Source organism: Musa acuminata, chromosome BXJ3-3 (genome assembly GCF_036884655.1).
Source record: "Musa acuminata AAA Group cultivar baxijiao chromosome BXJ3-3, Cavendish_Baxijiao_AAA, whole genome shotgun sequence".
Lineage (NCBI taxonomy): Eukaryota > Viridiplantae > Streptophyta > Magnoliopsida > Zingiberales > Musaceae > Musa > Musa acuminata.
Window position 1 is genome coordinate 35,862,209 of NC_088351.1, and position 21,995 is coordinate 35,884,203.

The 21,995-nt window shown below is 43.8% G+C and overlaps 5 protein-coding genes across 5 annotated transcripts; all 5 read left to right on the plus strand.

Annotated features, from left to right (window-relative positions):
- The first annotated feature begins 1,372 nt into the window (after positions 1–1,372).
- On the plus strand, positions 1,373–2,180 carry LOC103979533 (uncharacterized). The gene is made up of 2 exons (XM_018823650.2): positions 1,373–1,682; positions 1,768–2,180. The coding sequence occupies exons 1-2, from the start codon at positions 1,373–1,375 to the stop codon at positions 2,178–2,180; spliced, it is 723 nt and encodes a 240-aa protein (XP_018679195.2).
- Positions 2,181–5,809: 3,629 nt separating this feature from the next.
- Positions 5,810–7,895, plus strand: LOC103978793 (receptor-like protein 44). The gene is made up of 2 exons (XM_009394724.3): positions 5,810–7,167; positions 7,587–7,895. The coding sequence occupies exon 1, from the start codon at positions 6,258–6,260 to the stop codon at positions 7,101–7,103; it is 846 nt and encodes a 281-aa protein (XP_009392999.2). The 5' UTR covers positions 5,810–6,257; the 3' UTR covers positions 7,104–7,167; positions 7,587–7,895.
- A 1,142-nt stretch (positions 7,896–9,037) lies between these two features.
- LOC103978791 (squalene monooxygenase SE1) lies at positions 9,038–13,510 on the plus strand. The gene is made up of 8 exons (XM_009394723.3): positions 9,038–9,339; positions 10,407–10,518; positions 10,734–10,908; positions 11,660–11,828; positions 12,045–12,263; positions 12,415–12,690; positions 12,815–13,093; positions 13,190–13,510. The coding sequence occupies exons 1-8, from the start codon at positions 9,130–9,132 to the stop codon at positions 13,292–13,294; spliced, it is 1,545 nt and encodes a 514-aa protein (XP_009392998.2). The 5' UTR covers positions 9,038–9,129; the 3' UTR covers positions 13,295–13,510.
- A 174-nt stretch (positions 13,511–13,684) lies between these two features.
- On the plus strand, positions 13,685–16,592 carry LOC103978790 (pentatricopeptide repeat-containing protein At3g49730-like). The gene has a single exon (XM_009394722.3). It carries the CDS (start codon positions 13,777–13,779, stop codon positions 15,706–15,708), a length of 1,932 nt encoding a protein of 643 aa, XP_009392997.2. The 5' UTR covers positions 13,685–13,776; the 3' UTR covers positions 15,709–16,592.
- On the plus strand, positions 16,268–21,662 carry MA-ACS4 (1-aminocyclopropane-1-carboxylate synthase 3). The gene is made up of 7 exons (XM_065143251.1): positions 16,268–16,405; positions 17,579–18,408; positions 18,642–18,751; positions 18,830–19,925; positions 20,006–20,137; positions 20,232–20,392; positions 20,476–21,662. Exons 4-7 carry the CDS (start codon positions 19,773–19,775, stop codon positions 21,419–21,421), a joined length of 1,392 nt encoding a protein of 463 aa, XP_064999323.1. The 5' UTR covers positions 16,268–16,405; positions 17,579–18,408; positions 18,642–18,751; positions 18,830–19,772; the 3' UTR covers positions 21,422–21,662.
- Positions 21,663–21,995: the final 333 nt, after the last annotated feature.

The following is a 21,995-nucleotide window of genomic DNA, read 5'->3' on the forward strand; positions in this document are numbered from 1 at the left end:
TAAAAAAATAGTGATTAAGTTTTATCAAATGACATCCTCGTATTTCATTTTTATCAAGAGATACTCTTTTTTTTAATACTATGATCAAAATATTTTTTTTATAAAATAATAATAATAAATATATATAACTAATACCCGTTGACCCTGGTTGATCGTAGGTTATTTGGGTTAAATCGATTAATTTGATATAAATCTGATTAGATCGATTCAATAAAAGTCTAAATATTTAATTTATTCTTGTTAAGTCTTGAATTATCTTTATTTTTTCTTCAAATTATCTCGCTAGAAATTATCCTCGCATCCTCCACCTCCACTTTATCTCCTCCCCTTATATCATCACTTATTGCTCTTCTCATTTCACCTCCGTTACCCTCATATTACATTGACTCTAGATTCAGTAAAGTTTGACTCGATTTGTTGCGATCAAATTTGACTCAATTCGAAGTAATCTGACCCGAATCACTTAGATCAGATCAGATCAGATCGATATGTGACTTGAAATAATCAAGATATTATTAGAGTTTTATAAAAAAATATTCTTTGATAAAAATCAAATATAGAGACGTCTAAATATCTAATATTATTTTTTTTTCTCGATAAATTATTATTATTATTATTATTATTCCCGGATCATCAAATGATAATTTGACTGAAATGATCAGCTCGATCAGCAGAAACACAGATGAATACTTTTCACTCTCCCTCCTCTCCACTAAGCTTCCAACAAACCAAAAGACTCGTTCGGTGGATTCTTCCACATGCCCGAACACATCCCTCCGACCTCCACCACCTTTTGACCACCCAAAAACTCAGCCTTGCTTGTCTTTTGAGGAGGCAGGAGAGATAGACTCAGGCTAAATCAGCTCAATCTTGTCCGCTGTCCAATCCTTCTGATCATCAACACATGCTTTTGTCCATTTACATTCCTAAACCTATGGGATTACATAATGTCAACAGTTGCTGCAGTCCAAATCCTCCAGCAGCATCTCTCTGAGACAAGAATACAGCATGATTGGGCTTTTATTGCAGTAATCCACCCAACTTTTGGCCAGCAGATTGAGTACACTGGCGATTCACCTGGTGATGTGATGTGACATGGTGGCTGCTGAAAAGCCAAAAGAGCATGAGATGTCTCCGGGCTCCCTCACCGAGAAACAAGCAACCCACAAACTGCCTCTGGATTCTCCTGCATCCCCCTCCATTGCCTGCTCCTGCTCCTCCTCCTACTCTTCCAATTAATTGCAGTGTTTCGACTGACTTCCAGGCGAGGGGAATCTGCACGAGGACATGTTGTTCTTCCACCTCCCTCCCTCCTCTCCGTTTTGAACTCCCTCCCTCCCTCCCTCCCTCCCACCTTTCTTCTCCGACCCATATGGCCTACCTGTCTCAGGTCCGCCGACGGCGCCTTTTCGAGCTGCTACAAGAGCAGCAGGAGCCGTTCCTGCTGGATGTCTATCTCCTGGAGCGAGGCTACTCGGACAGGCTTCTCGCGTCCCAGTCTACGTGCCCTGCTTGCTGGCCTGGCAATCCATGCAGGAGGAGGACACAGAAGCTGACCGGCCGGCGTTTCAGGACCAGGAGAGAAGGGACGGTGAAGAACATGCTCAGCAAGCTGTTCTCTAGGAGGGCCACGAAGAACGCCTTGCACTGGATCGATACTGCTGCTGTGCCTCATGTCCGCCGTGAGTCTTCCATCTCTTCCTCCTCTTCTGTTCCTGTTTCTCGGTGCGGTACCAAATCATGTCGCTGCTGCTTCTCTTGGTTCAGACACGGAAAAGAACAAAGGTTTCGCTCTGACAACAAAAGTGTTAGACATCTTCAACGAGCTTCTGAAGGTAGCTTACACTCCTGCCTTCTATCAGCTGGTTGGATCGAAGAGGCAGTTCGATCGATCGGATGTGCATCTTTTGCACCGTGAGAAGGAAGCAGACGAAGAATCCCCTGAGACAACCGGAAAGTTCGTCATCCCTCGAAGGAAGAAGAAGAATAAGACGAGGTTTACAAGATTAAGACGGTTGATAGGCTCAGAGATGTCGAGCTCGGGGAGGGAATGGGGTGTGTTCCAGCCTCAGGCTTCCGACATTGGAGCAGAGATAGAAGCTACCATTTTCGAAGACATCAAAGAAGAAGTAATCCTGGAGATGATGGGCTCTCATTGCACCTCTGTGAGGAGATCTTAATCATTGTAGCAATCTGGTTTATTGAGTTCAGTAGTTCCAAAACCTTCTTCTTCTTCTTCTTCTTCCTCGTTTGTGTTTTCACAGGAGTGCCCGCAACGAAAGCTCTGACACTGATTCAGAGGAAGGGATCACAATATTCTCTGAATACTTACCATTTGACTTAAAAGCCAACCATTCATCATTTTTTTTCCTTTCTTTTCTTGTTATTTAATCGTGAATCGATCAAGTTATAATATTTTTACACCGTATTATAGTGTTTACAACAATATCAAAAAAATATTATACGCTGCAACAATATAAAAAATATTATGGTTTGCATTATGTTATAGTATTTTCAGCACTACTAGAAAGACACTATAACGTAAAATACTATGTTATCATATTTTTATACCATGTTATAATTTTTTATATTATTAGAAATATTATAACGTAGTGTAAAAATATTAGAACCGGATTGATAAATTGGTCTATATAAAAAGAAAAAAAAAGATCATTAAGGTATTCGAGATATTAGATTAAAAAAATTGACATCGATAGAAATATATATATATATATATATATATATATATAGTGGCAAATAAAAATAGAGTTTAGATGTGATGGAAGCTTCGTACCTCTCTATATTTACCGTTGATAAAAATAAGTCTTTTCCAGTACTATTGCTCAAAAGAAACTACTCATCGTTGTACTTAAAACTTTATACACTATGTATTGGGTGGTGATGTGATGTGATTGATGTTCAAACAAAGTTGCATTAAGATATGAAATATACTTTTCGTATAGGTTGGCTGATGGCTGCTATTTCCCATAGATAGGTCGTCCATAGCAGTACTCTTTTGGTGCATTATTGCTGGAAAGAAAACAAGAAACATGTTGTTTCGATGCTTCAGCATCGTAGGATGGACATTATACAGTACGAAAACAAGAAACATGTTGTTCATACTTTTATCTACATCACAAACCACATAAATTAGTTCTGTGATTAGCTTACCACCTTTAAGACAAGAATGAAACATGTTGACCAAGGTGAAGATATGATTCATCGCCATGGATGTTGTCGATTCTACTCCACTCGTTAGACAGCAAAGAAGGCTTCCTCCTTCGTCTTCTCTGAGGCTACTGCTGCTCGGAGAGCTACTTGCAGGGGGATTCGAACGTGCATGGGGGAATGGGCACGTGGAAGCCATGCATCGTACGAGTCTTCGGTCTCTCTCTCTCTCTCTCACTCTCTATCTGAGACGGGAGTGATTGTTGCATATCAAAAACCATATATATATATATATATATATATATATATATAAAATTTACCTTAGTGAAAATATAAATCATATTGGTTTCCCACTAAATCATTTTGATAATTTTATAATTTTAGATTAAGTCATATGGTACTTTTAGAATTTAAAAAATTATGTTAGCATCCCACAAATACTGAAATGCTAATTCTACCATGAGATATTATTAACATTTGAGTGTTTTTAATATGACATCCGAGCGCGATTTGAAAAAAAAATTTTAAACATCAATTTATATTTGAAATATGCATTGTAAATTTTAAATGTATTCTCAAATATACCCTTATTTAGTTATAGATAACAAATGAGAAGAAGAGCTTTGATCTAATAATATGTTAAAGTAGATTTTGATTATTCGATCAAGAAGATGATTTAAATTTAATTATGATTTTTTTTAGAACGTCACTAATCAAGGTAGGTGGTGTCGCTTACTTAGTTTTATAATAATGCGATGCAAGCATTATCAACAATGCTCCTCTCATGTTTAAGTTAGCAAAAGATTCGTTTATTGAATATCAAATATTTAGAATGACTAATTAGTGAAAAAAATAATTTGGAATGATCTCTGTGTAATAGGTGAGGATTCTCCTCACGACACAACATATCTCGAATTTTATATAGTGTGATAAAATATCATAGGATATTAAATTATGGTCGAAAGACTCAAAGGCATAATTATAAATCTGCGACTTATTCAATTATCAAATGTACATGCTCGTTTCATATTCTATCTATTAAGGGTCAATATCCTTCTGTTGTGAGTTGAAATAGCTGAGTTAGCATCCTCATATTGCTGAAATATTAGTCATGCTATATCAACTACATGTCAGGTATCAATCTACCCATATTACAATCCAAGCGTCATCTCCTGATCGCGATTCTCCCTTGATGGGTTACTGTTGTTTTGTTGTCGGTTCCTGCATAAAGGTCAAGGTCAGGAGGAAGATTTTTCGACTCGATCCCTCCGAAGTTAAGTCAGTGTTGTGGAGTTAGGGGGAGTTGAGTCTCCTTTCATGATCAAGGAGGGTTAGTTTTTATATCTGCGAGGATGAATTAGTCGTACATGGTCAATTAACTGCGGTCGACTTCTCGGACGACCGACTTAAGCTTTTGTGCACACGTCGACCGACTTGTACCGACCGACGTCGTCCCGAACTTTTCGGAATGACTATATCATGATAATATCGTTCATACGAAGAGGGTAACGAGCGGTTGCCAGTCACGTGCGTGTTACACATCATATCATACTTAAAGTTCCATATTAACATCGTCACCTCTGCTTGCCTAGGTCACATGGTTGATGCCAAAAAGTGCCATATCACTATCTGACACATTTGGAGGAAACATCTCTGCATTTCGCCACTGCTCGAATTCCTCCATGCGTTAAGTGTCTGTATACGCTGCTGCCATTAATTTCTCATTTTGCTTGTTTTTTCTATGCATCTTTCTGTACAGATTTCATGTTTATGTAATGAATCAAGTAAATCTGTGATGATTCAGGCATCGGTGGACTGCTAGATATGAATCTCCCATCTTTGGGACAACAGCTGCAGACGAGATGGTCAGGTCAAACAATGAAAGGAAGGCAAGGTCTGCATGGTAAATTGCCATCACCCTCTTCCTGATAACAACCCGAGTCGATGTTAGGACGCCATGGTGATGAGGATAATAATAGCGACAAGACTCGGGCTGACGTCAGCTGCCCCAGATGACGCCTCACACCTCGATTGACCCGACAGCACCCGGTCAAATGGATTGGAATACCGATCGGGGCGCATTAACGATCTGCTCAGGCTCAGTCGTTCACGCCACGCCAACACCAGTGTCAGACGCTACCAGGAATACGAGCTTGCCCCCTGCAAGCGGGCACATCAGGAAACAATAAGCTTCCCTATAAATACCCTCACGAGAGAGGATGAAGGGAGGGGGAAAGGGAGACAACTTAGCTAAACAAACCCCCTACGACTACTCCACTGACTTGATCGTCGGAGGGGTCGGGTTAAGCTCCCGACCCGACCTTTGTGCAGGTATGAGGGCGGAGGCCACCCCCAAACACCCAAGCGTGGAGCCCCTTCCCGGAGGAAACGACGACCCCGTCCCAATCGGACCACCGTAATCGGCCACCTCAATAGTCTTGGGAAACGTTTCAGGAAGATCCCCATCATCTAGATCCGAACCAAGTCACGTCGGCCCTGATGCCACGGCTTAAAGTTGTTTACACCAACAGATGGGGAGTGGTTGCGGATGATGCATCCAGTGGACTGGCTGTCGTCCTCGTATTGCAAAGCATTTTGATGTGGATATTTCGATGGTCATGCATCTGATTGGTCGCAGGAGTTGTGGCCATGCATGGCTGCCGCTTCAGAGAGATCATCTACAGAAGCACATCCGAGGTCCTCTTTCTTCCACCGAAGACTGCGGCGCCATGGCCAAAACTGGGTCGTGTTCCAAGTGGCGGCGACGAGGGCGAGGGTGGTGGGGGACGCGAGAGGAGATCAGTGGGGGTGGGGAGATGCGCCGTCTGGGCGCCCTTCTCGGAGTGGGGCACTGCTGTGTGCTGCGTCGGGTCTTTGGATGTCGACCCAGTCTTGATGGTAGATCCACGGTCGGCGATCGAGAACAGGCCACGGTGAAGCGTAGCGAGATCATCTTCAGTCCTCCGCCATGGACCAGAATCCGGGTCTGGATCAGGTCAACGGAGATGATGATAACTTAAAACACGGAGCAGAGACGAGCGAATAGGACCAAAGATCGCATTTTTATCCCCACGCCCCCAATCCGTCCAATGGGGCCGCCGCCGCCGCTGTGGTGGGTGGAGCTCCTCCTTGCGCTACAGCTAGTCCTCCTCCTTCCGCCGCCGGCGGTGGCGGAATCCGGCGACGAGGCGTGCCTGTCGAACCTGCGGCGGGGCCTGACGGACCCCAACGGCAGCCTCCGGAACTGGACGAGATCCAACTTCGCCGCCCCCTGCAACGGCTTCACCTCCTACCTCCAGGGCGTCACCTGCAACAACGGGCGCGTCTACAAGCTGTCCCTCACAGGCCTCGCCCTCGGCGGCGCCATCTCCCCCTTCGTCGCCAACTGCACCAACCTCCAGTCCCTCGACCTCTCCTCCAACCAGCTCGAAGGCCCCATCCCGCCGGAGCTCTCCGCCCTCCTCAACCTCGCCGTCCTCAACCTCTCCTCCAACCACCTCGCCGGGTCCATCCCCCCGCAGCTCGCCCTCTGCGCCTACCTCAACGTCATCGACTTCCATGCCAACCTCCTTTCCGGTCCCATCCCCGACCAGCTCGGCCTCCTCGCCCGTCTCTCCACCTTCGACGTCTCCTACAACTGCCTCTCCGGCCCCATCCCCGTGCTGCTTGGCAACCGGTCGGGGCCAGCGGTGGGTCTGCCGCGGTTCAACGCAAGCTCCTTCGTCGGCAACCGGGATCTGTACGGCTACCCCCTGCCGCCAATAAGGCCAAGGGGACTATCAGCGCTCGCCATTATCGGGATTGGGCTCGGGAGCGGCCTTCTCAGCCTGGTCCTCAGCTTCACCGTCGTCTGCATCTGGCTTCGCGTCACGGAGCAGGCAGCCATGACGGCCGGCGAGGAGGGAAAGATCTCCCACCTCATGCCCGACTACTGATCCGTTCCACCATGAACGCGACATCAAAATCCCGTCTTTGGCGCACCCTCTGATTCTTCCAAGAGTAAAGTTTGCTCCTTTTTGTTCTTTTATTGTTCATGTCTTCTCATTCTTCTCTTCATCGTCTTCTTCTTTTTCTTTTGCTTTCTCCACGAAAAGAAATGATCTTTTTTAAATCTGTTGTATACCGAAGTTGGCGACGAAACTAATCAATCAGTAAATTGTGTTCTAATCCAAGAAATCATTCCATTTCCTTGAGGTAAGAGTAATCTATTCGAGTCTAAAGAGCTAAAACAATGTGATGGATGGGGAGGAGTACATTCGTACAAGGAGTCCGTCGAAATGTCGGAAGCTGCAGCGAACGTTCGCTGTGCTGATCCATGATTTCTTTTGATTTGTTTGAACAAAGCTCCATGTTTTGTAGAGTAAAGATACAATTGGTATAGAAAGACTTGACCCCGACTTCAAAATCGATGGTTGCAGCTCAAGAGGGCATGCAGAGGCAGAGGCAGTGGCCAGTTTATCCTTTTCCTGTGTGGAGGCTGCAGGATCACGGAGATCACCACCTCAAGTAGGCACTGCCATGAGATCAGAGGCAGGAGAGAGAGAGAGAGAGACGAGTGAGGTACAGAATCATGTCTTGTCCTGTGGCCTACTATCCTCTGTTCCAAGGGAACCAATGCCACCTTGGATTTGCCACAGTTGTACATAGGGATGAGGCAAAATATTAATGATGAAACAATATTCATAAAGGCAATTGAAATTGCTGAAATATTATTTCTTTGTGACTTAGTTTGTATAATTGGTTTTATTTTTTTATTATTATTATTTTGGGTTTTTAAGGAATCCAAGCATCTATAATGCAGCTTCCATACCCACACTCTGATGATGGCCTGTCACCACCATGAATATATATATATATATATACATATATATTCTCCTTCACCAAGTCAGATTTATTGGTGCAAGTACGACCATGCTGTTGGGCATTCCCTCTTATCAGTAATTTCCCCTTAGCTATTCGAATAAAAAATCAAATCAAAATTAAATTGATCAAAATCAAAATCTGATTTAATTTTGATTTTAAATCAGCTGAAAATATAAAATTAAATGGATCTTTTGCCAGTGGATCCAAAGGCTGAGCCCACCTTGACTTGGTAGATTCATTGGCAAGCCACTCAGCCGTCCATTCCACACTCACTTTTCATCTCAGCCGTCCGCCTGTCTGTACTAAAGCTTATGGGCCTTTCCCATGCAAATTAATGCTTTCACTCGATCTGCTTTCGTGTCACGATCAACCCACGTCGCGGCCCATACCGACACGTGTGTGGTATTTGTCCGTCCACGCGAACGATACAATTGAACGGTTGGGATTCGAAAGCGGGTGGAACGCACGATCGATTTGGGAGAATAAAATGATTGAACCGGTACGAATTGGAGGGGATCCTCTCCCTCTTATGTGGGGCGCCCTAAGCGTACACGTTATTCTCCATAGGAGAAGCCACGTGGACAATTCTCTCGGTCTACCGCCTTTTGCTCTTGTGATATTTTGCAAGGTGTGGCGATCCGCTCCAAATTCCATAACACCACTCAAACACGATCATGATAATGATTTGATTTGGTGGGAATCTGCAGCACCGACCGCCACAAGTGTGAAGCCCTACCCCGGGCACAGATCTTGAAGCACTCCAACGTGGAGATTCGTGCGGCGTGTTGTAACGTGCAAGTAATCAGATAGTCTTGTTCGTTGCCCGACACGCCCCCTTTATGGTCACGGCTCCACCAGGAAACAGCTGGTTTCATTGGACTGGCAGATTTGGCTTCGGATTGAAGCCAAGTTGGACCATAAGTTGAACTTTGACTATTCTTCCACGTTAAATTGCTTGTAAAATGCAACATTTTCTACATATATACACAGTCCCGCTGTTTCTATTTATTGATGACAGCGAGGTATGGTCGGAGAACAGGATAGAAAGAGAGGGTAAAAGAGGGAGACAAGAGAAGGTTTCCTCTTGGGGAGAAGACAATGGCGGATCAATACCTGTTGGGAGCCGTCGTCGCTTCGATCCTAGGGTTCCTCCTCCTGCACGTAGGGTTCCATGGCTGGAAGGGGAGGGCGCGTCGTACTGCTGGAAAGTGTGGTTCCGGCCCGGTGGTCCCCGGAGACGGGGGAACCGAAGTTATCATCGTGGGTGCCGGCGTTGCCGGCTCTGCCCTCGCTTACGCGCTGGGGAAGGTTAGATCTTCTGTTTCTTTTGTATTTTCCTCTTTTCCTAATTTTTCTCATCGGAGTTGTGGATTCCCATATTCCCATTTGTGCATGTGGGTTGCGGATGACGGATCAAGAAAAGAAAAGACTTGGTTTCTGCGACGTGTACCCCGTTTGTTGCGATTCTTGCGTCTGTGGAGCTTCTCTTTTACCCGCCTGCTAGTTTGTTCCTTCCCTGTTCTTCAATTTATTTCCCTTGGTGAAATGGTTAATGGAATCCATGGATGTAAATTTGAGTAAAGTAAATACTCAAAGAACATCAATCCTCAACTCGCCTTTAGACTGGGTACATACATGGTTGGAATATGTTCCACCGCTAGCAAGCATGCACTGATAGGGTGAATGGAGTTCTTGTAGCCACCAATACGGTGCAGGGTTAAAATAATATGAATGGCCTTTTAGCCTTTACTTCCGCAAAGCCTCTCGATTTTTGGATTTCTACATTTCTGATGATTGATTCATTATATATATTGCTCTTTCTATATGTTATCTTTGCTTTATAGTACTCATTAAGAGAAAAAAAAAAGAGTTAAAACAACTTAGGTTCATTAAAATGGATTTCTACTGACAATTGAGTTACTAGAAGTAGGACAATCGCCTATTGATTGATAAGGAAAAGGTGTATTTTCTTTTGGAATTTCTAGGGACAGAAGAATTTTAATAGGATTACCACAGCTTTATTAACAAGTAACAACAAAAGCCACACATATGCATCCATATTTTGATAAGAAAAATAGAGCTTAGAATAATGCATTATATGGAAGATGAAGGTGCAAAAGTGTACTATTGATGATTATGAAATTACTGTCATAGTCTGACAGCATTAGAATGTTTTGAGATTCCAATCTTTTTTGCATGCATCTATTACCATTTGTTGCATTTGTTTGTTATTTGACGCATCTTAGATCAATCATTCTAATTTCTCTCCGAGGGTCTGAATTGTATGCATCTTAGTTCTATTAGTCAAGAATGTGCTACAGATAGATTGAAGTTTACAAAGTGGTTTCATATTTTCTGAACAAACTATTGTGTAGGATGGTAGACGTGTGCATGTCATCGAGAGGGATTTGTCTGAGCCTGACAGAATTGTTGGTGAACTTTTGCAACCAGGAGGCTACCTAAAATTGTTAGAGCTAGGCCTTGAGGGTAAGTCGTTAAACTGATCATTCTGGATATATTTGAATGATTAGCTGCATCCAAACTTTCATGATCTCTGTTTGATTGAAAATTTCCATATCTTTTATTATAATGTTAGTTTCATTTTTGCCGTCAAGGAGAATTTGATTTATGTCTCGCATCTAGATGTTTGTTCTGAGTGCAACATATTTTCTAATATTTGTGTTCCCTCCTGTGTCCTCTAGACTGTGTCGACGAAATTGATGCTCAGCGAGTCCTTGGTTATGCTCTTTTTAAAGATGATAAAAGTACCAAACTCTCATACCCTTTGGAGAAATTCCATTCAGACATTGCTGGGAGGAGCTTCCATAATGGGCGTTTCATCCAAAGGATGAGAGAGAAGGCAGCGTCCTTGCCTAAGTAATCGCTCATCCATTTTAAAATATTTTACCCTTTGTTTTAGTTATAAGTCTGTGTTCAAAACAATAACATATTGCATTCATATGAAACATGGGTATAACTTTTTTGTTGATTGGTGTTATGCTTTGTATATGGAAGGTAAATTTTTAATTATAAGTTTATGGGCTAATTAGCCTATCAACTTCGTTTGACCTAAATCATTGGTCAAGATAGTTAAATTGAAGTTGATAGTCTGATACTCTTCAGACCCTTATAAGCCAATCATAGTTTTTGCCCACTTTTGATGTGGGATTAATCGGGATGTTACATCATTCAAAGCACCTAGGATAGGGTAGTAAATGAAGGTTAGGATTCACGGCTTTATTGTTGTTGTTGTTGTATTCGTATTAACTTACAAAAGAATATTGAAAATGACTTCTATCTAATTTTTGAACTGGGAAATCTCAGCCATGCTTCTTATAGAAAAAGAGAATTGGGAAAGAAACGATAATTCAGTGTGATTCCTTATCCAATAAAGATTTTCATTGCATGTTTAATATTGACAATTAAATATCTTATGTTTTACTTATTCAGTTCTTCACAATGAGCTGATTTAATGGAGTAAAAAAATGTTCTTTCACGATATGGATGTAATAAAGTATCATCAGTATGCAATTCAACACGTTAAAATTTCAATTTCATACATTAAACTTATCATATGTTTTTGGATTCTTTACTGCCATGCTAAAGTTCCATCAAACCTTTCTTCCAGTGTTCGGTTGGAACAGGGAACCGTGACATCCTTGATTGAAGAAAATGGAACAGTCAAGGGGGTAGTCTACAAGACCAAATCTGGTGAAGAATTCAAAGCTCTTTCACCTCTTACAATTGTATGTGATGGCTGCTTTTCGAATCTGAGGCGCACACTCTGCTCTCCTAAGGTAAAAAAGAACTATTTTTAATAACTGAATGTTTATTTTGACATTTTTGTTCGAAGTTTAGTAAAATGGTCATACTTATTTTCCATTTCAAGCCTTGCTCTTGCTCTTCTCTCAAGCATCTTATTTGACATTCGTGACACTTAGAGAAGGCACATTTGTCCTCCATTGAGTGCTGCATGACATACATAATCCCTTTGATAAATTTCTTCCCTACAGGTGGATGTACCTTCTTGTTTTGTTGGTTTGGTTCTAGAGAACTGCCAACTTCCTTTTCCGGATCATGGGCATGTTATCTTAGCAAATCCTTCACCAATATTGTTTTACCCAATTAGTAGCACCGAGATTCGCTGTTTGGTTGATGTACCTGGACAGAAGGTACCTTCTATTGCTAATGGTGAAATGGCAAATTATCTGAAGACGATGGTGGCACCTCAGGTACATTTGAGTTAGTAATGCAAATTGCCATAATTTCTTGTTACATTATTGGAATTTCCTTTTGCGAAGTTATTCCTGTGACCATCAGATAATGTATAGCTCTCCCTCTTGCAGCATATAAGATATGTTTACATATTATGAGTCGTTTCAGGTTCCAACGGAACTGCATGATGCTTTTGTGGCGGCCATTGACAAGGGAAGCATTAGAACTATGCCAAACAGAAGCATGCCAGCTGCTCCTCATCCAACAGCTGGTGCCCTCTTGATGGGCGATGCATTTAATATGCGCCATCCTCTGACCGGAGGAGGAATGACAGTGGCCTTGTCTGATATAGTCGTGCTTCGTAATCTTCTTAAGCCTCTACATGATCTTCATGATGCTGCCGCTCTCTGCAAATACCTGGAATCCTTCTACACTTTGCGGAAAGTAAAACCGTATTCTCCTTACATACTCAAATTTTTATGCTATGTCATGGACTTCCATGTTTCATTCCGAATCTTTCGAATTTTCTATTCACCGTGGGTGTAAATGCTTTTTCTTTTCTTTTCAGCCGGTTGCTTCTACAATAAACACTCTGGCAGGCGCCTTGTACAAGGTATTCAGTGCATCACCCGATCAAGCTAGGAATGAAATGCGACAAGCCTGTTTCGATTATCTGAGCCTTGGAGGTGTTTTCTCAAGTGGGCCAATTGCTTTAATCTCTGGTCTTAATCCCCGCCCCCTGAGTTTGGTTGCGCACTTCTTTGCCGTTGCTATCTATGGAGTTGGCCGGCTATTGTTGCCCTTTCCTTCTCTCGAGAGATTGTGGATTGGAGCTAGACTGATTTCTGTAAGTAATGATTCTGTGGCGCCTTTCACATCCGGAGTTTCCAGTTTGTCTTAGATTCTTTTTATAAGATGTGGATATCCATTTTTTTCTTGGCAGGGTGCAGCAGGTATCATTTTCCCGATTATTAAAGCAGAAGGCGTCAGGCAAATGTTCTTCCCTGCTACTGTCCCTGCATATTATAGAGCTCCTCCTGTTAATTGAAACAGTGGAAAATGTTTGTGCCCATATATGGAGTCAAATCTGTAGCATCTTTGCCCTTATCACATGTGCCATGTTAAATTTTCATTTTTGGGAATGCAAGTGATGTTTGCTACTGGTCTAGTAAGCCGAGATTGCTGGGAATTGTACTGTAATTTTGACTAGCTTTTGTGGTTTATCTCAACCCAACATCAACTAAGTTGCACTTTGACTCCTCAAGTGTCTGTTTGATTTATGTCTACAATATATAAACGATCAGAGTGAAGTTGAGTGAGAGGAAGAGCTAACTCGATTATGTTGACGGGATCCGTTTGATCGGACCATGAAATAATAGTCTTACATCTGTTGAGATCCTAATTTTCTTCCTTTTCTTTTTATTTATTTATTTATTAAAGATTGTGATATGTTGCAAAAAGAAATTAAGAGGTTGATAAGAGTGGATGGAATAAAAGAGATTGCTAAGCCTTTTTTTACGCACACTTGGAATGTGCCGCTCTGCGGGCGTGGCGTGGGGGAACAAAGCAATGCAGAAGGTCTCCTCCTATTGCTGTTGGAGAAGATTGGTCGTCCTCCGATCCCTCTCCTCCGCCATCACCGTAACTGGATCTCCCTTCAGCCATACTCCTTGCCGTACCGTCACCACCTCCGCCGCTGACGAGTTCTCCGCCGACGTCGAGAGGATCTACCGCATCCTCCGCAAGTTCCACTCGCGCCCGCCCAAGCTCGACCTCGCCCTTCGCGACTCCGGCGTCTCCCTCCGCCCTGGCCTCCTCGAACGCGTCATCGGCCGCTGCGGCGACGCCGGCGCCCTCTCCTTCCGCTTCTTCTCCTGGGCCTCCCGCTGCCCCGACCATCCCCCGTCCCCTGCCGCCCGCCGCGCCATGGTCCGCGTCCTCTCCAAGATGCGTCATTTCGGCGCCGCCTGGGCTCTCGTCGATGAGATCCGCCGCGAGACCCCTGACCTCCTCACCCCCGACCTCTTCGTCGGCCTTATCCGGCGCTTCGCCGCCGCCCGTATGGTCGCCAAGGCCGTCGAGGTGCTCGATGAAATGCCCAACTATGGCTGTGAGGCCGACGAACATGTCTTTGGCTGCCTTTTGGACGCTCTCTGCAAGAATGGTAGTGTAAAGGAGGCAGCTTCTCTCTTCCAGGACTTGAAGGAGAAGTATCCCCCGAACCTGAAGCACTTCACCTCGCTTCTTTACGGCTGGTGCAAGCTGGGGAAGCTCATGGAGGCTAAATTTGTGTTGGTTCAGATGAAAAATGCTGGCTTTGAGCCTGATGTGGTTGTTTTTAACACTTTGCTGGGTGGCTTTGCTGCTGCCGGGAAGATGGAGGATGGGTATGAGCTCCTAAAAGAGATGGAGCGGAAGGGATGCAAGCCTAACGTGGTTTCATACACCACCCTGATCCAGGCACTTTGCTCGAGGGACAGAATGGATGAGGCTATGTGGCTGTTTGTGGAAATGAGGCGTAATAATTGTGCAGCGGATGCCGTGACTTATGCCACTCTCATTAGTGGGTTTTGTAGGTCAGGGAAGACTGACAGAGGATATGAGTTCCTTGACAAAATGGCGGAGCAAGGATTGAGGCCTGATTCGAGTGCTTACTTTCACATCTTTGCAGCTTATGAGAAGAAGGATCGATTGGAGGAGTGCTTGGAGCTCATGAGTAGAATGTCCAATGCTGGCTGTCTTCCTGATCTTGGCATCTATAACATAGTTATCAGATTGGTCTGCAAGCTCGGGGAGTTGAAACAAGCCGTTGCTATCTGGAATGAGATGGAAGCAAGTGGGATTAGTCCAGGCCTTGATACTTTTGTGATCATGGTGCATGGGTTTGTCGAGCATGGTTCATTGGTCGAGGCATGTACATACTTCAAAGATATGGTGGGACGAGGCCTCTTGACCGCCCCACAGTATGGCATTTTGAAGGACCTACTGAATGCGCTACTGAGAGCTGAGAAGCTTGAATTGGCAAAGGAGGTTTGGGGTTGCATCGTGAACAATGGTTGTGATCTAAATGTGTATGCTTGGACTATATGGATTCATGCTTTGTTCTCAAAGAAGCATGTCAAAGAGGCATGCTCTTATTGTTTGGATATGCTCGACTCTGGGCTAATGCCTCAGCCTGACACATTTGCGAAACTCATGAAGGGGTTGAAGAAGCTGTTCAACCGGCAAATTGCAGTAGAAATAACTGAGAAGGTGAGGAAAATGGCAGAGGAGAGGCACATTACTTTCAAAAAGTACAAAAGGCGAGGGGTGAGAGACCTTGAAGAGAAGGCAAAGGCTAAGGCTAAGGCACAGAGGAAGAGGAAAAAGGAAAAGAGTCGCAGGCAGCGATTTAGTCACCGTCAGGGTCGGGGCCCTTCTGGTCAATTAGATCCCGACACTGAAGAGTCCTATACACCTTAATGTGAGAATCTCAATTATAGAGATTTCGTAAGGCTGCCTCAATTTAATTGCAGGCCTTCTCTCTTTTTTTGATTTCATGATACCAATGTCTTTTTCTAGCCCCATCCCCAGCTACCCTCCTGGTTCCAATTCCTACGTAGGCCTCTCCTGCTGCGATGATATTGGCATGCTCTGTGCATCTTCTCCTGCATCTCTGGAGGATGGATTTTTTCAGTTCCTCCTTGTGGCAAGTACTTTACCAAGTATGAAGTAATATTGCTATTCCAGATAGTGTTGTTATCTGCCAGCTGGCTGTTGTTGGTCATGGTATCATGTTTTGGATGAATAGAGCAACATTACAATATGAAGACCTGACCTATTTCTTGGTTTTCAAGTGGTGGTTTGGATTAACAACTGAAGAACGTACCATTATGAATGTTTTTATGAAGGGTATTGGCTGCACAAGTGCCACAATCTCCTGCACGGGAGCTTTTCACAGTAATTTGCATCTTTGCTTCATCAAACTGTCCAAATCCTGTGAACGAATGGAATGGCTAGGCTGAGAGGTGCAAATGTTCAGGAACTGTTCTTCAGTGCATGAGCTTAGCAAGGCTTATTATGATGTTTACATCATCATCCTCTTCGTTCATTATGAATTCAGGATCCTCAAGTGAAAAATTCTACAATTAAAAAATTCAGAAGTTTTGAGAAGTAATAGGTACAATTTCATGGGAGCTATTCATACTTTGCTTTTCATCTGAACTTTTGATATGGATTGATTGTGATTCTTGTTTCATGGGATCCCACGTCAAGGATGTAACAATTTACTTTTTTAGTGAATCATTTAATATTGCATTTTTTGCAAGGAATTGTTTAATAAATTTGTTTTCTTATGGATCTTAGAATCAAGTTTCTATGTGTGTTTTAAACATACATGCACTATCAGGTCAACCTGAAGGTCCTGAACCAACCAACCAGTTCTATTGATGTTGTAAATAGTAAGGTGTCAGCCCAGTAAACTCGCCTTGATAACATGACCTCACCAAACCCACATACTTTCAGGGTTGAATCCAGAATAAGGAACCTTACTGGCTGTTAGTCTTAAGACTCTTAACACTGCACACTTTTGGTTGGTTTCAATAAATGTTTCATTGTACGTATCAAGTTGTCCGAATCATTTATCGACACTTTTAGAGCAAGTTAGTTAATGATAGAACATTTTAGTGGCAGAGTTGGAAGATAAGAAACTGACATCTTTGAGAAAATGTGGTGGCTTTATAGATCTTTCATGGTTTGTGTTATATCTTTAACCTGTTCAGTTTATTCTTGGCTGTGGTTTTCAGTTGGAGAGGAAAGGTTAGGAGATGGGATGCAGGATAATTTCTTATTTGGTAAAGGAAATATTTACTGAAAGTTCCAGGAATATGATACCATCATTTGGCTTCTCCTGTACCTTGTAAAGGTATAAATTGTGCTGTATGTGTACAAGATGTATCAGTGTTTGGTCAAATTCTCCAAATTGGAAGAGTTTGGCCATTAAACATCATGTGGATTAAACTTTGTGGATGAGATGTGGAACTGGATCCCGAAGATCCAACTTGGAGCTAATAATGCAAGCTGGAACTTTATCAAACTCAAAATTTCTTAAGGTGACCTGAATGTAATGGAAGACTTAAACTACTGGTTTCAAGTGGTATGTCTGTCTTTTTAGTATAGTGACTATAGGCTAGCTGGAGATAAACCAAATTTGATTTGATTTCATCGGAAGCAAATCCATGGATAATATAGTTCATTGACTTCAATACTATAAGCAAACTTTTCATTGTTATATTCTCTTCCCAGGGTTAGCCTGTGATTCGAGCCCTTTCTTGTCTGGATGAAATTATGGCAGGTGAAATTGGAGCTTTGCCAGGAAAGTATTGGGGTCAATAACCTTAGATCCTTGTTTTTGACTTCATGGATTTTCGAGTTTGATTAAGGTTGAGAGACCGAAGTTAGATACAAACTGAAATGGCATTGGTGAATACAAGTGTCTGAGGGTTCAATGTGTATCAACAAGGTGAAGAAAACTTCTTCTTGGAGCTGTTTGCAGAATGTAATACTTCAATATGTATCAACAAGGTGAAGAAAGCTTCTTCTTGAAGTTGTTTGCAGCATGTAACAGCCTTTCCATGTCAACATAAAGTTATGAACCGGACCAAGGGTTTGAATAATCAAGGGACAACATCATATGCTCCTCATGTCAAACAAGTTGAAGCTCATATGGGCCTACATGAACAAAAATCACAAGACAAAGGACAATTCTGATTCATGGTTTTAGGTTGTAAATAGAAGTGCTTTAATTGTATTGCTGTACTCACTTGGACAAGAAGCTGATATGTAGTTGCTAAATGTATCCGCCATTGCTACACTGGACTGCTAAGTTGTTGTATGTCGTTGTCGTTGTCGTTGATGAAGGAAAGAAGTCTCCCCTACATGGATGATCACCAGGCAAGGAAAAAAATTGATGCGTGTCAAAGGAATTGGAAGAAGAGTAAGCAATGTCATGGCCTAAAAAAGGATGGTGAGAGCAACATGACAACCAGGGCCGCTATGATTTCAAGTGTGCAGATTCTGAGCCTTGCCGTGAGCCAGCAATCGTGTAGACATCCTTGGCCTTTGTTCATGCAGCGAAGAAAGCAAAACACTGGTGACTTCTTCTTCAGCAGCAAAATCCCACAGGTTAGTAGTTCCATTATGCATTCATTAAATCAAGCTCAACATGCCTTCCTAGTCTCTGCAGTAGTCTTCCTTGTTACATACTGAGTAGGTACTTGAATAATAGTAGTAGAAGCTCATGTCTTGCTGAGTTGGTAGAATAATAAGTGTTAAAGTCAACTTTCTCTTCAAAAGAGTATCCTTGTTTCAGTCCTGGCTGTGAGCTAAAGTGTCCTCTTGGCTCTGAGTTAATGCAGAAAGGTACTCCAAACCTATAAAAAAGGCCGACTGGTGGAAGGTGACGAAGAAGACTTAAGACCAAGCTGAGAGGAAGCTGCATGGGAAGATCTCTCCATGGCTGACGCAGGTAGGAAAGTCAGCCTTCTTTATATTTATATCTGTTTTGCCAGGCCAAACACAACTCCTCCTTCTCTGTTTGACTCAGGGATGTGCAATGCAAGCGTGTGACACCGGTTTCCTTGATAACATCAGGTCAAAGCTTTGTCGATGAATTGAATAGTGGAAGAGATTACTCATGTCACCTGAAGTCATACACCACCAAACCAGGGAGGCGAAACATGCGGCGGTCGCCGGTTTCGTTGCTGCTCGGCGTGTGGTGCGCGAGAAACCTGAAAGGGAAATGGGTCGTGAGAATGTCTGATATCGCTGTTCATCGTATTGCTGCAGCAGATTGATTTGAAAGGAACCCGAGCGTGTCGGAGTGCACACCTTTCTGTCAAGATCATAAAACAGCTTCAGAATGCTTCCGTTATCACAGAGATGGATTGGAGTGACCAGAAATCTTACAGAGGATTGAGTGGCTCCAATTTCCTGATACGCTGCTGCAGCACCACCATACTTGTTCTTGAGGTGATCATCCCCGCTGTCACCAACTGTGTGTTGGTGACGACTGGAGCTTGCAGGAAACGCTATTTTAATGTAAATGAATCGATGAGAGGAACAGAGAGGTGGAAGAATGCACTACTAATGAACTCGTTCCTCGATCGCTTGTGGACATATCTCTACAGCTAGCGTTCTTCTCAGACTCCATTATTCAATTCATCGAGCATCACATCCTTTCACAGATTTCGAAATAGGAATGCTTGTTTATGAACATCTCTCTCTCTCTCTCTCTCTCTCTCTCTCCAACATCATAGTCCCAACAGATCTCCTACAGTGTAATCCACAATTCATCTCTGTGCCACAGCAAGTGGCCCTTTTTTTATCTGGCACAAAATCTCTATAAATAGCTTGGTTACCATCATTCATGCATCACCCCACTGCTCTCTCTCTCTATCTCTCTCTCTCTCTCTCTCTGTTCGAAATCCCTGTTGGGCAGAATCTCTGTCTTGTTCTGTACGTACATCTTCTCTTCATTGTATACCACAATGAATCAGAAGCTGCTCTCTAGAAAGGCAGCATGCAACGTTCATGGGCAGGACTCCTCGTACTTCCTAGGGTGGCAGGAGTACGAGAAGAACCCCTATGATCCAATCACGAACCCCGGAGGGATGATTCAGATGGGTCTTGCCGAGAACCAGGTTGGTTCTCTCTCGAACAAGTTCTGCGCTCATACACAAACTAATCCCATGCTTAACGATCTCGTCATGCATGCTTGCAGCTCTGCTTTGATCTTATCGAGTCGTGGCTGCACACCCACCCTGACGCCGCCGGATTCAAGAAAGACGGCGCATTAATATTCCGGGAGCTTGCTCTGTTCCAGGACTACCATGGCTTACCTGCTTTCAAGAGCGTAAGTCTATAAACCCAAGCAGATGAATCATGGATATCATATCAGAAGAAATGGTTTGATTTCTTATCGATCCCTGCATTGCGTACTTCCGCAGGCATTGGCAAAATTCATGGGAGAAGTACGAGGAAACAGAGTAACTTTCGAGCCCTGCAAGCTCGTCCTGACTGCTGGTGCCACTTCTGCCAACGAGACACTCATGTTCTGCCTTGCCGAGCCCGGAGAAGCTTTCCTTCTGCCCACTCCATACTATCCAGGGTATGCATCGACAGCAAAACCTCGACGACGACTACTACTACTACTCTTGGCATGCACGCATTGCTCAAACTTGTGTGTGACAGATTCGACAGGGACCTCAAATGGCGAACCGGAGCTGAGATCGTTCCCATCCACTGCTCCAGCTCCAATGGCTTCCGAGTCACCAAAGTGGCCCTCGAAGCAGCGCACCGACACGCGCAGAAGCGTGGCCTCAGGGTGAAGGGAGTCCTCGTGACCAACCCCTCCAACCCATTGGGCACAACCATGACCCGGCAAGAACTGGACACCCTCATCGACTTTGTCGTTGCCAAAGACATCCATCTCATCAGCGACGAGATCTACTCGGGCACCAGCTTCGACTCGCCGGAATTCGTCAGCATCGCCGAGGCCATCAAGGACAGGGACGACGTCGCCCACCGCGTCCACATCGTGTGTAGCCTCTCCAAGGGTCTCGGTCTCCCGGGATTCCGCGTCGGTGCAATCTACTCAGGCAACGACGCGGTGGTGTCTGCCGCTACGAAGATGTCCAGCTTCGGTCTGATATCTTCTCAGACTCAGTACCTCCTCGCAGCGTTGCTCTCCGACGATGAGTTCACCAAGAAGTACATTCTCGAGAACCGGAGGAGGATTAAAGAACGGCACGCCCTGCTCGTGCAAGGGCTTCGTAGGATCGGGATCAGATGCTTAGAGAGCAACGCGGGTCTGTTCTGCTGGGTGGACATGAGACACCTGCTCAAGTCCGACACCTTCAAAGGAGAGATGGAGCTGTGGAGGAAGATAGTGTATCAAGTGGGACTAAACATCTCGCCGGGCTCTTCGTGCCACTGCGACGAACCGGGGTGGTTCCGCGTCTGCTTCGCCAACATGTCGGAGGACACACTCAACCTCTCCATGCAGCGGCTCAAGAACTTCGTGGACTCCGGCGAGCATCGCAGCACCCACGATTCTGGCCATCGGAGTCCGAGAAGGCAATTCTTGCCGAAATGGGTCCTCCGCCTGTCATCTTTGCCGGCTGCTGTGACTGCATGACTATTCCTACAATTCTTATAGTTTGTATATCCCAAGAAGAAGTAGATAACGAAGAAGTAGAAGAAGAAGAAGACATTATTTAATTTGTGAGGGTGTTTTTTCCCTGGATCACCACAATCTGCTTGGATTTTTGGTGGCCATGGTCTCATCATCTATAAGATGGTTTGTATGTTTAGCTCCTCACTTCCTCAAGTCTGTATTCGGAGGACAGAATGGACTAAAGCAACATCATTTGTGCAAGAAATCAGCCGCATGTACTACTGCAAAACAAGAAAACAGGGTGATTGGATTCTTTGAGCCAACTTTTGGTCGGCATAATCTACGAAAGAAGATCTCGGATTGATATCTATAAAAAGATTATGATCTCAGATATGCCAGTGGCAGCAAGTCAGCGATCAAAACTGATTTTGATGTGTCTCGACCAGACATTAACATCTGAATTAGAAAAAGTACAAGTTGTCCACATAAAAAAATCCCCAGCTGTGTCTTTCAGTTAAAAGGCTACATACTCTATTGAGCTTTTGGTGCAAGTGACAGGATTTAGTATGTTCAAGTGGAACAGCATTGCCACTGT